The 12,950-nt window shown below is 40.6% G+C and overlaps 1 protein-coding gene across 4 annotated transcripts; it reads right to left on the bottom strand.

Annotated features, from left to right (window-relative positions):
* Positions 1-655: 655 nt before the first annotated feature.
* Positions 656-9,456, bottom strand: pus7 (pseudouridine synthase 7). 4 transcript variants are annotated; one of them, XM_034601174.1, is made up of 18 exons: positions 9,347-9,456; positions 9,047-9,160; positions 7,762-8,058; positions 7,580-7,664; positions 7,204-7,320; positions 6,964-7,108; positions 6,439-6,456; positions 6,016-6,127; positions 5,851-5,928; positions 5,585-5,713; positions 5,312-5,437; positions 5,163-5,224; positions 4,907-5,067; positions 4,129-4,255; positions 3,599-3,700; positions 3,050-3,179; positions 2,767-2,858; positions 656-1,170 (listed from the first exon to the last, which is right to left on the bottom strand). In XM_034601174.1, the coding sequence occupies exons 1-18, from the start codon at positions 9,382-9,384 to the stop codon at positions 1,034-1,036; spliced, it is 2,070 nt and encodes a 689-aa protein (XP_034457065.1). In that variant the 5' UTR covers positions 9,385-9,456; the 3' UTR covers positions 656-1,033. The 4 variants fall into 4 exon arrangements, with proteins under 4 accessions (XP_034457065.1, XP_034457067.1, XP_034457068.1 ...); XM_034601176.1 differs by having other exon boundaries at positions 7,762-8,018; XM_034601177.1 differs by having other exon boundaries at positions 9,047-9,179; positions 9,347-9,423.
* Between the last annotated feature and the right edge of the window lie 3,494 nt (positions 9,457-12,950).

Below are 12,950 nucleotides of genomic sequence, written 5' to 3'. Positions count from 1 at the left end.
CAGTTTTACATTTTCACACAAACTGATACACTAAAGCTTTAAGCAACGCTTCTTTAACCCAATAAGGTAGGATGTTTCTGAGCTGATCAGAATATAAAAAAGCTCAATTTGGTTTCAGTGCTTGGTTACATTTGGATCACAAACTATGTCATGAAATGTGAATGCCAAAGCCAAATTAATTTAAGTGGCATGTAATAATAATAAAAACGTTTTTTTACCCAGTAGTCTTTAAGGTGACTTTGTTCATGTTATTCCTCAGAATCTAGTTGGAAATTTGTTTGTGATTTCAACATAAATGGTCATAGCAGGTCATAGATTAACATTACCATTCAAAACAGAACTGATCCAAAAGTAGGAAGGCAGACATAAACCCATAGTGAATAATATGATTAGTAATAGGGTTTTGGTTTGAGAGTGCAGGTGCTGGTCACCTCCCGAGTTCCCATTTTGACCAGCAGCAGACTGTTAAAGAACTCAAAATACATATCAGATCATCCACTGGGAAGACACTTGTTTCTTATGGCCAGTAGAGGGAGACAGGGTTTGCGTCATATTAATGGTCAAAAATGGGGGAGACACACCATGCTCTCTCGGTATGGAGTAAAAAATTCAACCAATCAAAGCCCCACATAAACAATGACTACACATGGTAAACTCAACATTTAAATGATTTTAATTTCTATCTTCAAGCTTTTTCATTGAGTTTAAAATAAAAAATTCTGATTTCTATACAAAGCTCAGATCACCCTGTGCAGCAAGAGTCCCTATGTGAGAGCACCCTGAAATCACAAGGGTTATTAAATCATTGTCAAATTATTCTCAATCATTGCAGCACAGAAAATATTTTAGAGCAAGTAAAAACATTATTTAAAAAAAAGGTTGAATAATAGTATTTGTTGCTCTACAAAGATACATAGATTCATGTAGAACCCGATCACTTGCTCATACACACACACTACACTTAAAGTAGCCACAGTAGACAGGTGCTTTGCAGCCAGAAGCAGTCTGCTTTATGTCAGAGTGTGTTTTGGTCTCAGTTGAACCAGGTTGTGTTGAGCTGCGTCTGTTTTTTGATGCTTGTGTCCAACTTGAGAACCTCCCGGATTGCCATTGTGGCATAGGTTGAAGGAGGCAGAGAGAACTCCATCCGCAGAGCCCGGTGCTTCCCCTCTGGTGGGTAAAGGAAAGTAATACCGTATTAGGCGATGTAGAGAGAGTACAATATCAGACAACTCGAGCTACAAACGTGAATTTCAGAAAACATTTAGGAAAAAACAACAATTCACAAAACAACATTTTAGATTACAGAAATGCTTTTTGTTTGCGGTTGGACAAATCCTTATTCCCGGACGACTGTTCAATATTAATAACAGTTCTTATGTACTGCAAGTCTCAGTTGGCAAAAGTAGCAATGATATTGTATAAACCCTGCCTCGTTTGTGAGGAGGAGAGGACCTGTTTACTCCTTATATGAAATGTGAACTGAATTTGAAAGAATTGAAGAAGAGTTTGAAATTCTAAGGGCATATTTTAATAAAGGACATTCGTATGATGTAATTCAATATGCTCTCAAGATTTCATAACATTAAAATGTCCCACGGACCCCTAAAAGACAGCTTAAAAGAAAATCAGACTCATGAGAGCAGACGTCAAAAAGACCATTTTATCAGAGCTGTGTCGACCTGGACAGATGTTTTGGTAAAGAGCTATGTGGTTGACTTTAAATCAGAAGCATGGCTTCTGTGTTTAATAGGAGAAAGTAATGTGAATACTTCATAAACTAAACCCTCATGGAATATTTTCATGAACACATTTATTTATCAGACACACATATTCATCTCTGGATCCAAATTATGACATGTACACAGGCATGACTTTACAGTAACAAATCCACTGTCTTCGGTTCTGTCCAACCACATCCTTTTCTGTACTCTGAAATGTTGTTGTGGTTTCCATACAGCTGTTGTGCATTCTGCAAAGCTGTTGTGTATCCTGCAGTTAACATCAAATGTTCCACATTTTCACTTTAAAAATTACTTAAAGGATTATAAGAATAGTCGCCAATTCAATTTCTGTTGATCAATTTCTCGTCAATTAATCTACACATTATTTGAGATCTAGAAAACTGACAGACCTTGTAAAAGCTGGTACTTTTAGTTTTTCTATTAAAAATAAAGATGTTCCAATACCAGCATCTGAAATGCCTCTGATAAAGCCCCCAAATCCCAGATCTGGCATTGGAGAGTATGCAAATTTGTGTACCATTTTCCCCCATTATCTTTAGGTGTAGGCATATTTTTACCGGTCCTTGGGAAAATATTCTTTATTGTTCACTATTTGTTGGATCACTTTTTCATTTTGTTCAAAAACTAATTTCACAATTATTTTTGTATTTACTGTAACCTGCTGAGAACATTTTCTGTTTTCTGATTTACACGCGTAATAATAATAAAGTGGAAACCACTTATAGTGATCACGGATATAATAACCAACAGTTTATATGGATCAAAAAGCTTTCCTATACAAATGCTGTTTAAACTTGGTTGTAGTGATCAGGTAATCCGCTCACAATCAAGTTAAGACAAACCGAGCACGCCCCACCATCTCCTCCGGCTCTCCATACATTGTCTAAGTTTACAAATTCTGTTGTTTTTCAGCGGAGTCCCTCTTTCCTCATTTACAATTGTAATAAATGCCACAAGAAATGCTTTTAACTGCAAGGTATTGGTCCACAGATTGACTCAGTAACACTAAGATACAACTGACCTGTTTTGAAGACCGGGGCAGGTTTGTTCTCCATTTTCTCAAAATCAGTGTGCACCAGGGAGATTCTGGGGTCGTCGTACTGAATCACCTCCCTGCAACGAACACACAAACCCATCACAACACATGTGTTTATTGTGCTATGCAGAGTTAAGGCTAGTGACAGCCTTGATGTTTTAACAGTGTTAGACAGTAGACGGGTCTGGTACAACAGTAACAGTGAATGTTATCATGATAAACTGCTTTTGTACTATTACTTTATATTTCATGCAGTGAAAGGCCTTACCAGCTGACTTCGCTGGGTCTGATAATGATACGTCTGTAAGCTCCAGCCAAAGAGTAGTCCTTCACTTTGTGTCTCATGTTGTCAATGTCGAGCCCGTCAGCAGTGAGCAGCTCTTTGTAACCTTTACCCACTGACAAACACAAAACAAAAATAAATGAAAAGGAAAATGTAAGTCTGAGATAATTCTACTATGTTTACTTACTATTTTATTTATATTCCTTCTTTTGTTTATTTTGTTGAGTATTTCTTTTATTTAGCTTTTCAACAGCAGCTTTGTTATATTTTTACCCATTCAAGCTGGGCGGTATTCAAACACTTACCTTGATAACCATTAATGAACAATTATTTAATACAATTGTTCTGATCACTTTAACCCTAATGTCCTGGGAAAAAATGTTGAACTTATTTTATATTTTTTTAATACATTTTCGGTTAATGTCCAGCTCTACTTTAAGTGTGTGCCCATTTTCATGTACAAAATTAGTCGTTATACTTTTAAGTCACAAGCAAAAAAAATAAAAAAAACAATAGCACACAGCCAATTCCTACCATGGTGGGTGGGATAAATGACGTCAAACCCAGGTAGAGGCATCACAATATCATGGATGGTGTGATTCTCAGCCTCCTCTGCAGACAGCACATGTGCTGCGGCTTCATGAACACATCAGAGACAAATCAGTACACAGCATTTTCTTCATCACATCACAAGACTGAAAAAATGCTGTTACAGGGACACTGAATGACGCGGAGTGCATTTTACATGATCGATGTTTGTCTCAGTCAATTAAATAAACACGACTAATAATTTCAGTCAGACCAAATGAAATGGTTGGCTGGCGAACCTGTCACCAACCAACCTCCCTGTCCGGGATCCATCTGCAGCATTCTCTTCCTAGCTTTTCCAGGATTATTAACCTTAGCTTGAAACAAACTGGCTAAAGTGATAGTTTCAAGTTATCAGAAATTAATATTTGCAGTCTTGCTGAAAGTTAAATGAGAAGATTATTACAATGCTCATGAATGTATGTAAAATGTGACGTGAACTGTTGTAGACACATTGGAAATAAGGAATTACTTACTTCCTCTGAGCATCAGGTCCCCCTCTACAGCCCTCAGGCCGAAGGCGTCAATTCTGCGGCTCACCATAGTGTTCCACACCACGCTCTGGTAACTGTGGATGTACATCAGACGGTTGTTACGGGGGATCTAGAAAAAACAAACAAACAGGAGCCATCAGACAGAGAAGAGTATTGTCTTGCGGGATGTAAAAAAAAAACTAAACATAAGCAAATATTAACGTATTGATGTTCAACTAAATAGACAAATGTTCTTCAAGTAGCAGCCAACTTTAGTTTATTTATTCAAATTTGTATATTTGTATAGTGCCAACAGTGCCAAAAACAAAGGGTCTTCGAATGCAACTGAGGAAGTCCTGGACAGGCTAATTTACAGTGTTCCTACCAGGCAGTAACCTATTTGGTCAGTCTCGTCACCCCCCTCTGCTAACCTGATGTCTCTGTGTGTATTGTGGGGGGGGGGGGGGTTCTGCTAAATTGACATGCATGTAAGCAAGAAAGACTTCCCGCAGGTCAGCTTCCTGCGAAAGTTGATTCAGTGTTTTACACAGGTACCTGATAATTAGAGTAAAACAGCTTGTTTCACGCAGACCACAGTGTCAGTGTATTCTACAGCAGCCACGTGCCTCTACCAGTTGGGGTGAGCAGAGAAAGATTGGGTTGAGGGGTGTAACTGTCATATCTAAGCTCTGTCTGACTGGTTATGCTGCATGATGGGAGTTTCGCTCAGCAGGCTTGGCCTATAGCAGCATAACTAAGGGATTACGAACAAAAAACCAACCAGTCCGAAGGCTGTGACGATGTTCTTCTTGCCATACATAGATAGGCCTCGTAGCAGCTGGCCCTCCACACAGCGTTTGTTGGGCAGCTTTTTCAGAGCCGCCTCTGGGTCCTGAGACTTAGCCCACTCTTCCCTACAGCGGACCAGGAACTCTTTCTCTGCTGAAAAAAGCAAAGATGGGGGAAATGTTAAATACTTTACAGATGTAAGGAAAGAGACTTATTTCTTTCTTCTTCTTTTTTTTTTTTATTATTACCTCCGGGACGGGGCTTCAATATCAAATCAACTACCTCATTCCAGTCATTTCTCAAAATGGCCCTGCCCCAAACAAAAAGGAGAAAACAACAGTTGAATATACCATTTTGTTATAATTCATGCCAGTATCTCTACGTCACACAACCTTACCTGCCAACGTTTTGTGTAGGAACAGCCGTGGTGCCGAAGCGCTGCATGCCATAATAGTTGATGAAACCTGTCTGCTTGAGGGATGACATGGCCTGACGGACCTGCTCATCTGTTCCTGAGATGTTCCTGATATACAAAAACAGCAACAGTTAACTTTTCATGAATAAGATTTTACAGCTCTGTGGGATATAGTCCAGTTTACAGTGAACCAGCAATCCCAACAAATCAAAGGAACAGGGTTAACAAAAGTCATGGGAAACATTGGCTTGTGACCTGATCACCACAGTGAAGTGATTTCCCTGCAGCTCCCCCAGCTTCAGAGGATGGTTTTTGTAGCAGAAGTTTCCCAGCTTGAGGTTCATGAGGCACTTGTTGAGATGAGCCAATCTCTCCGCTGTGATCCTGATGGGACACGAGGGAAAGATGTTCTTCATTACTGATCCTGAGCAACAAGCTCATGCAGTTATCATCTGCATAAAGACAGCAGAAACACCTCCACCACTTAATGGAGTGATTCCCTTACAAAACCACACACTCACTTGAGCACAGCAATCTCCTGCACAGTGATGGCTCTCTTGTCCTTGGTTCCCATGTATGAGAACATGTTGGGTCTGAGCCTAGAATGACATGCATCATTATACACATGACAGTTCTTCACTACAAACAGCTAATTGGACAACAAGACTGTAGGACTGCAATCATACCTGAGGAACTTTGAAAGCACATTGATGGCATCCATAGTGTCTTTATTCTCCTTGTATAAGACAAAGTGGCAAAAGCAGCCACGGTTTTTTGGCCAAAAGTGTTTCCTTGGAGCTTTTATGGACACAGAGAAGAAGTTTTACTGAAGTGAGAATTGTTATAATTCAGACAAAAATCTGTTAGAAGACCTCCATAAGGATTTTCTCCTTAAATGTTTCTGAGCATGTTTACCTCAATAAAAACCAACCGTGTGCCAAAAACCTCAGCTTTTAATTAAGACCATTTTCTCACCTCTGTTCAATCACTATATTGCAATAAAAGATGGAAACAAATTAAGGTTTTAACAGCTTTTTACAATATGAAGAGTATATTAACCATGACTAGTTACCAACACCTAACTCCGTGTGTGGAGAATAGGCTCTTACCTGTAGTTGTTCTGACCTCTATCCCCCAGAGAAGAGCAAAAGGAGGATAGAATAATGTTACTAAGAAAGAGATGATTACACACGATGGGAAGAGTAGTCAGAGGTGAGATCTCATGCACAGGCCTGCGAGTGGAGCGAGGGTATTTAAGATAGTATATGCAACAATGGTGTTTTTGTTTTTTTCAAAGCACCCTGATATTGCAGGTTTCCTTGTGATCTATAAAGTTTCTGTCTGACTAAACCATGTCATAGTTAGAGCATTCCACCGAAAAACAAGGTCCATCTATAACCAAAAACCAATGGTTGAAAAACCAGTGAGTTAAGATCTGGTGCAGAATCATGCAGGCGTGTTGATCGTGCTCATGCTCAAGTGCATGCGTTACATTTTACTGGTCGAATTCAGCTGTGACCACATGCATTGCAGCAGATAACAAAGACATGCAATAAATTATTTCTCTGATGATCGTTATACATCTATCCAGGCATTTTCATACGAGCACTTGGTTCTGTCTCCTCTCCACGTACCTGCTAGTGCTTTCTTCCCAGCAGCGTGATATGCTACAATGAACTTGTGTCCTTCCTTCTCCTCTGTCTTTGTTTCCAGACCAGGAAACAGAGTCTTGATGGCTTTGTGGACCAGTGTCCTTTTCTCTTTTGTGTCATCCATCACCTACAAAAGTTGAGGAGCAGGGTAAAGATGTTATCTAAAACTCTGGATGGAATTTGAAGTGATGTCATACTGGGGTCCAGTGAATGTAAACTCACCTCAATGAAGACATTACCCTCTTTATTCTTGAAGAGCTGCAGCTCTCCAAGCTGTTTTTTCTGCTCTTCAGTCAGTACGTCAGTTTCTGTTGGCTGCGGCTCAGGTTCTTGAACTTCCTGAAATGGAAGAAACAACACAAAACTTCAGAAAGCATTATCTTTGCAAACAGTATAAATATCACAAATACCACCTTTTTATCACCAAGTCATCAAATGTGAATGTATGATAAATAAGAGACTTGCAGACTATTTGAAGACATTTCTGACTGGGTTCAACAACAAATAATAGAACAATTTAAAGGATTGGCCATGTTGGTGAAGTCTTAATAATAAAGACCAGTGAGACTGGGGATTGAAATTGAATTGAATACCTTACCTCAGCCTCTGCAGGGATAGAGAGGTCATCTAAATGCACTATCTTGCCATGTTTGCTGATTTCATTCACCACAAAATCCGAATATCTGAGAACAGACCACAAGAAATCCTATATTAAACAAAACAAACAATAGTTTTCAAGGCAAATTCTGCTAAATAAATTGCTGACTTTTGAGTACAAACCTTTCCTTTAGGATGCCTGAGAAGCCCTCATGTTCACTGACATACTTCAGGATGCCCACATCCAACTCCGTGAGGCCATGCTTCATCATATCAGCAAAGGTCTCGCCATCCTCCTCTTTAACATCTTTCCCTTCCCCCTCAGGCTCCTCCTTTTCATCTTGGTGGGGACCACCTCCATTTTCGTGATCACTCTCTACTTTGGGTTTCTTTGATGGCGTGTCTTCTTTATTCTCTAGACAGCCTCTCTTCTCTCCAACCTGGACAGACGCAGGTTTGGATTCAGCCATCAGAGCCAAGCTGGGATAAGAGGGAGAAAAAATGTTTTAATTCAAACAAAGTACAGTAAATGTTTTTTATAAGGGCTACTGAAAAGAGCTTCCTGAAATCTAACAATATAACATCGGTGATGTACTTTCTGTCTTTATTTTGTAGGAAACAGTAGAGCTCACAGTAAAACGAGGAGAGAGTGCAGATGCAGCAAAGGTCCTTTACTGCACTTAAATCAGGGATGGCAATATTGTGATTACATGGTCAGCATCTTAAATTCCTCAGTCTCCAGGAAAACAAGCATATTACTCTGTTTTTTAAATTTTCTTTATTGGCTTCCAGTAAATTTTAGAATTGATCTTAAGATTGTATTCCGATTCTAAGGCTTGTTGTTGACTTGCACCAAAGTGCATTTCAGAGGTCATCAGCAAAGGCCCTACTAGCCATTCTTTGGAAAAACCTCCCTGAGGAGATCCATCTGGCATACTCCTCTTTTAAATCTCCTAAATATTTTTATAGGTGTGCTTTCTCTTAGTTCTGATCTTACAAATTTTGTAATCTTACAAAGTTCAATTTAATCTTGTTTTTACTCTAATCTCATTTGCAACCATTTTCATTTTTAACTTGTAAAGCACCTTGTAACTTGAAAAGGTGATACATGAATAAAGTCTATTATGATCATAATTACATATGGACGACTTTTCACTTAAACCTCATTGAAAATTAGAGTGGCAATTACCTAGTGTATATATACGAAGGTCACTGATCCTCCTATAATTTAAATCCTGTCGTGATCAACGTCCTTAGACTTTAAAGTGGATATCTGAAGGTTTTGTCCCCACAGAGGACCTACTTAACCTGACAGACTGACAGACAGACAGACAGACAGACAGACAGACAACATGTGTTATTACCAACATACAGGTAGTGATGTTTGGGAACCACCAGCGAATATTGCACTGCAGTGTTGACACGAGTTAAGGCAGTAGTGGCCTAGCAAATATTAGCATCAACTTACTTTTTGTAGAGTCGAGGTATGAACAGATAACTGGGGCTCGGGGAGACACGTCTCGTCTTCCAGAGGCTGAACAGTGGCCGGCACTTCTCCAGGAGGCCGAGCTTGACGGAGGCACTGAAACTAGATGAACATACTGCTAAGCACTCAAACGTTAGCCGAGCCGCTAGCACAGCCGCATTGTCAGTACTTAGCAGGGTAACTCCGCCGGCTGAGGCTGACGGCAAATCTAAGATGAAACCTCGTCGCACAAAACACGACACGCGTCGCTGCTTGTGGGTAACAGTGCGAATAGAAATGTACCTGTGTGTGTAGAGAGTCAGCAGAGAGCGGAGCAGCATCCAAACACAGCTTCTCTGTCATGTGCGCGTGTTTCTGTGTGTGTGCCGGAAACACAGGCTACCACAAGCCCCGCCCACTGCATATGGTTGGTTCATCGCCGCCAAGATGCACAACTCAACAACAAAACCCGCCAACCAACTGGTTTGTTAGTTTTTTTATTTCGTTTTTGATGAGTGCCATACAAATAGAGAAGTGGCCTTCCACATGTTCTCCTCTTCAACAATAACACTGTTACATTTGTTGTAGCAGCCAAGGCCAGATAAACCTCCTGAGGGGCCCCTGGTCAATAACTTGTTTTGGGCCCCACAGAGAGCCGCAGAGAAAAAATAAATTCTGGGTCCTGTTCCAGAAATGATCATTCAAAATCCCACTGACATTTGAATTTTACACTAATAAAACAGAGCCTTGCTTAACAGCATGTTGTGTGTTCGGCTTTATTCTATTATTGTTATTTATAAAAAAAATAAATGTTGTGCCTTTAATGGACTGAATGTCATGGGTCAAGAGAAGAGGAGTCTATGAGTTGAGGGCTCATTGTTTGCTCAGACAAACAGGACTGAATGCTGTAGAAGTTGTGAGACTTTAGACATTCTGACAAGTTAAATATGTCAGTAATCCATCACAAATATAAACACGCACACGCGCACGCACACGCGCACACACACGCGCACACACACACACACACACACACACACACACACACACACACACTCCTATATCCTGGGTCAAACTACTGACACTGGGTTGCCCAGATCAGGTAAACTTGAATGAATCTATTATTGTTAAATAATCTATAATACTCAATGGTGAGCGCAGCCAACTATTTAAAATCAGCAGAATCCCTGTACTGTAAAGTAATCACATTGTCATACGTATTTACAGGGATGTGTCAGGCAACTGCAGTCAGTTGCCAGTTTATAAGAGACATTAGGCTAAAATTCATGCTTTGGGAAGACTATTTTGATATCATTTAATATTTAAAAATTACTATTTGAGAACCAACCTTTTATTGTGATATCTGATGGCTTCAAACCATGCCCCAAATCCCCTCCAAATGACTAAAGGAGAAGATTATGTACAATATAGAAGAAAGCACACTCCTGCAAAGGGGAGTGTGCGGTAATTGACAAATAAATAAAAGTAATGGACTGCTAGAATTATGACTTTTCCTCTGTATTATTTTGTAATCTGTAATCACCATGGTAATTTATGGTGCATCTCGGACCTCTGGGTAGGTTAAGTTCTTACAGAACAAAACCTCCACTACTAATCCATGTTGACATTTCTTCCTGATTACCAGTTAGCAATCCATGCTGACCCACTACCAGATCTCAATGGCTGATGTCCATCCTTAATGTCAGGTGATCACCTCCAGCTCAGCATATTCTGCCTGTTAAGCGACCTACACGACCTGCAGCTGAATCTTCTGATGGCCAGTCACCTTTCGAGACCTTCGGTGTCCTCGCCAGCCTCCAGAGAGGCCAAGCCAATAGGAGGCCTCCATGTCATTCTCCAGAGGGGTGACTGGCCTCCAGTTCTAAATTCTGAGACCATCCCGCTCCTGCTTAGCCTCCCCCCGCTGGAGTAGTTTCCTCTAGTGGTGCACCGATGTATCGGCCGTATATCGGTAGCGGCCGATATTCGCCTCGTTTACTGCTATCGGCGTATCGGTAATAAACTTGACTTTCACCGATAACATTGGCCGATGTTCATTGGTATGTTTTCTGCAGCCTGCCAATCTGGCATCCAGATTATGGTACACTGACGCCGGGTTTACACCGGGCTCTGAAGCGCCGCGCAGCGCAGCGCCAAGGAAAGCCAGGCGCCTCCCATCCACCCCCCTGTTAAACCTTTGTGCTGTTCACATGGGCTGCGAAGCGCCGCGCCAGCGCCCTTCACCGATGGTTTCGGCGTGCGAGCGAGCGTATCGCGCCAGGAAACAGACTGAAAAATGATTTTAAACGATATAAATGACATATTTTATATGATATAAATGATCAAATATGCATCCCATACTTTGTATTCCCCTTCTGTTGTCCTGGAGTTTTAATTTTCCCAATTTTCCCAATCACATAATTAAATGTCCCCCTCTGCCCATCCACTACAGCCACACAAGCAGTCATATAGATAAAAAGAGAGGGGGGGGGGGGGCGCTAAAGGCTTGCTTGGAGAATACGTCATTTACCCCCGACACCCGACATTGAACGGGTTACATACAACAACAAGCGGAGAACCGCGGGCTGACCGACGCGGAGAAATGCGGGTCCGGTGTGAACAGCCAGGCGGCTGCGCTTGAGAATGACGCTACCCTAAGGGTTTATGCTAGTGTTTTGTAAGGCTGCATTGCAAGCATCTGTTTACAGTTGAGATGATGTCTTGAGTAGGCCTGGTGATACTGTTAAATGTTTGGCTGAATAGGTGTCTATGTCCATCCATGGCATCTAAAGTTACACTTGTCACTTTTTCTGTTTTTCATATTATTCAAGTAATAAACAAATATCGGTATCGGCTATCGGCTAGATTGTTGTTTTAAATATCGGTAAGAATTTCCATATCGGTGCATCCCTAGTTTCCTCCTGTGTCCAGCTGTAATGACGTATGGAATTTTTCCAACTGGCTTCTCTTAATCTATTTTAGTTTTCTTTGTTTATTTCTATTTGAAACACAACATTATGCATCTATTTTTCTTGTCCTGACAGGCACCACGTGAGGCTTGTTAGCAGCTGTGTGTGTGTTTCCCTTGACTGTGACCATGACAGACAGACAAGACCACCCTAAAGGACATATTATTCTTTTGCTTCATGCTATTTTTTATTGCAAAACTTAAATGATATCATGTGACCTGTTTTCTGTAATTTTGAGTTTTTTTTTACATTTATAAGTTGTCTCACAGGCTGTATGTGGCCCTGAGGCTGCAGATTCTCATCCTGCTGCTGAAGTGGAAGGCGATCAAGGTCATGGGATACCATAGTGCCTTTATGAACTCTGTCTTCTTCTAGGGATGTGCTGATTATAGACAAATACCAGCACTAATCACCCACTATTTGACTTATACAGATAATGTTTTAGAAAACTCTGAATAAACAGAATTCAGAATTGGTCTGTTTTGCTTCTGAAGTAGCACACATGAGGCTGTAGGACCATCACTTATGCTGATAATAAATTACATAAGAACATACAAAAAGCTTGAATGTAAATAAATGCTGCACCAGTCATTATTTAGCCTGCCGACATTGCAAGATGTGATATTTCTTCTTTCTGTGCGTGTTTTGACATTATAGAATCAATGCACCCTAATCTGATATACATACAAACATGACAGTATAGTTTCTGATTCTTTTGTTCAACCTCAGCTCAGACTGTTAGTTCTCCTGAACATCTGGTATTTCTGCTGATGTCAGATCCCATGGAAACACAGTGTTGGTGGAGAACACATCATCATTGAAAAATCGATATAGGCGAATAGGCGGTCCGAATTATCGACAGAATCCCGACAATTTATCACGGTGAATACTGGATGTGATGAAATCATGCTTTGCTCCTGCTCCTCTGCCCTCACCTCTGC

Source organism: Hippoglossus hippoglossus, chromosome 11 (assembly GCF_009819705.1).
Source record: "Hippoglossus hippoglossus isolate fHipHip1 chromosome 11, fHipHip1.pri, whole genome shotgun sequence".
NCBI classification, from domain to species: Eukaryota; Metazoa; Chordata; class Actinopteri; order Pleuronectiformes; family Pleuronectidae; genus Hippoglossus; species Hippoglossus hippoglossus.
Note: the sequence above shows the minus strand (reverse complement) of the source record. Positions and strands in the feature narration are given on the sequence as shown.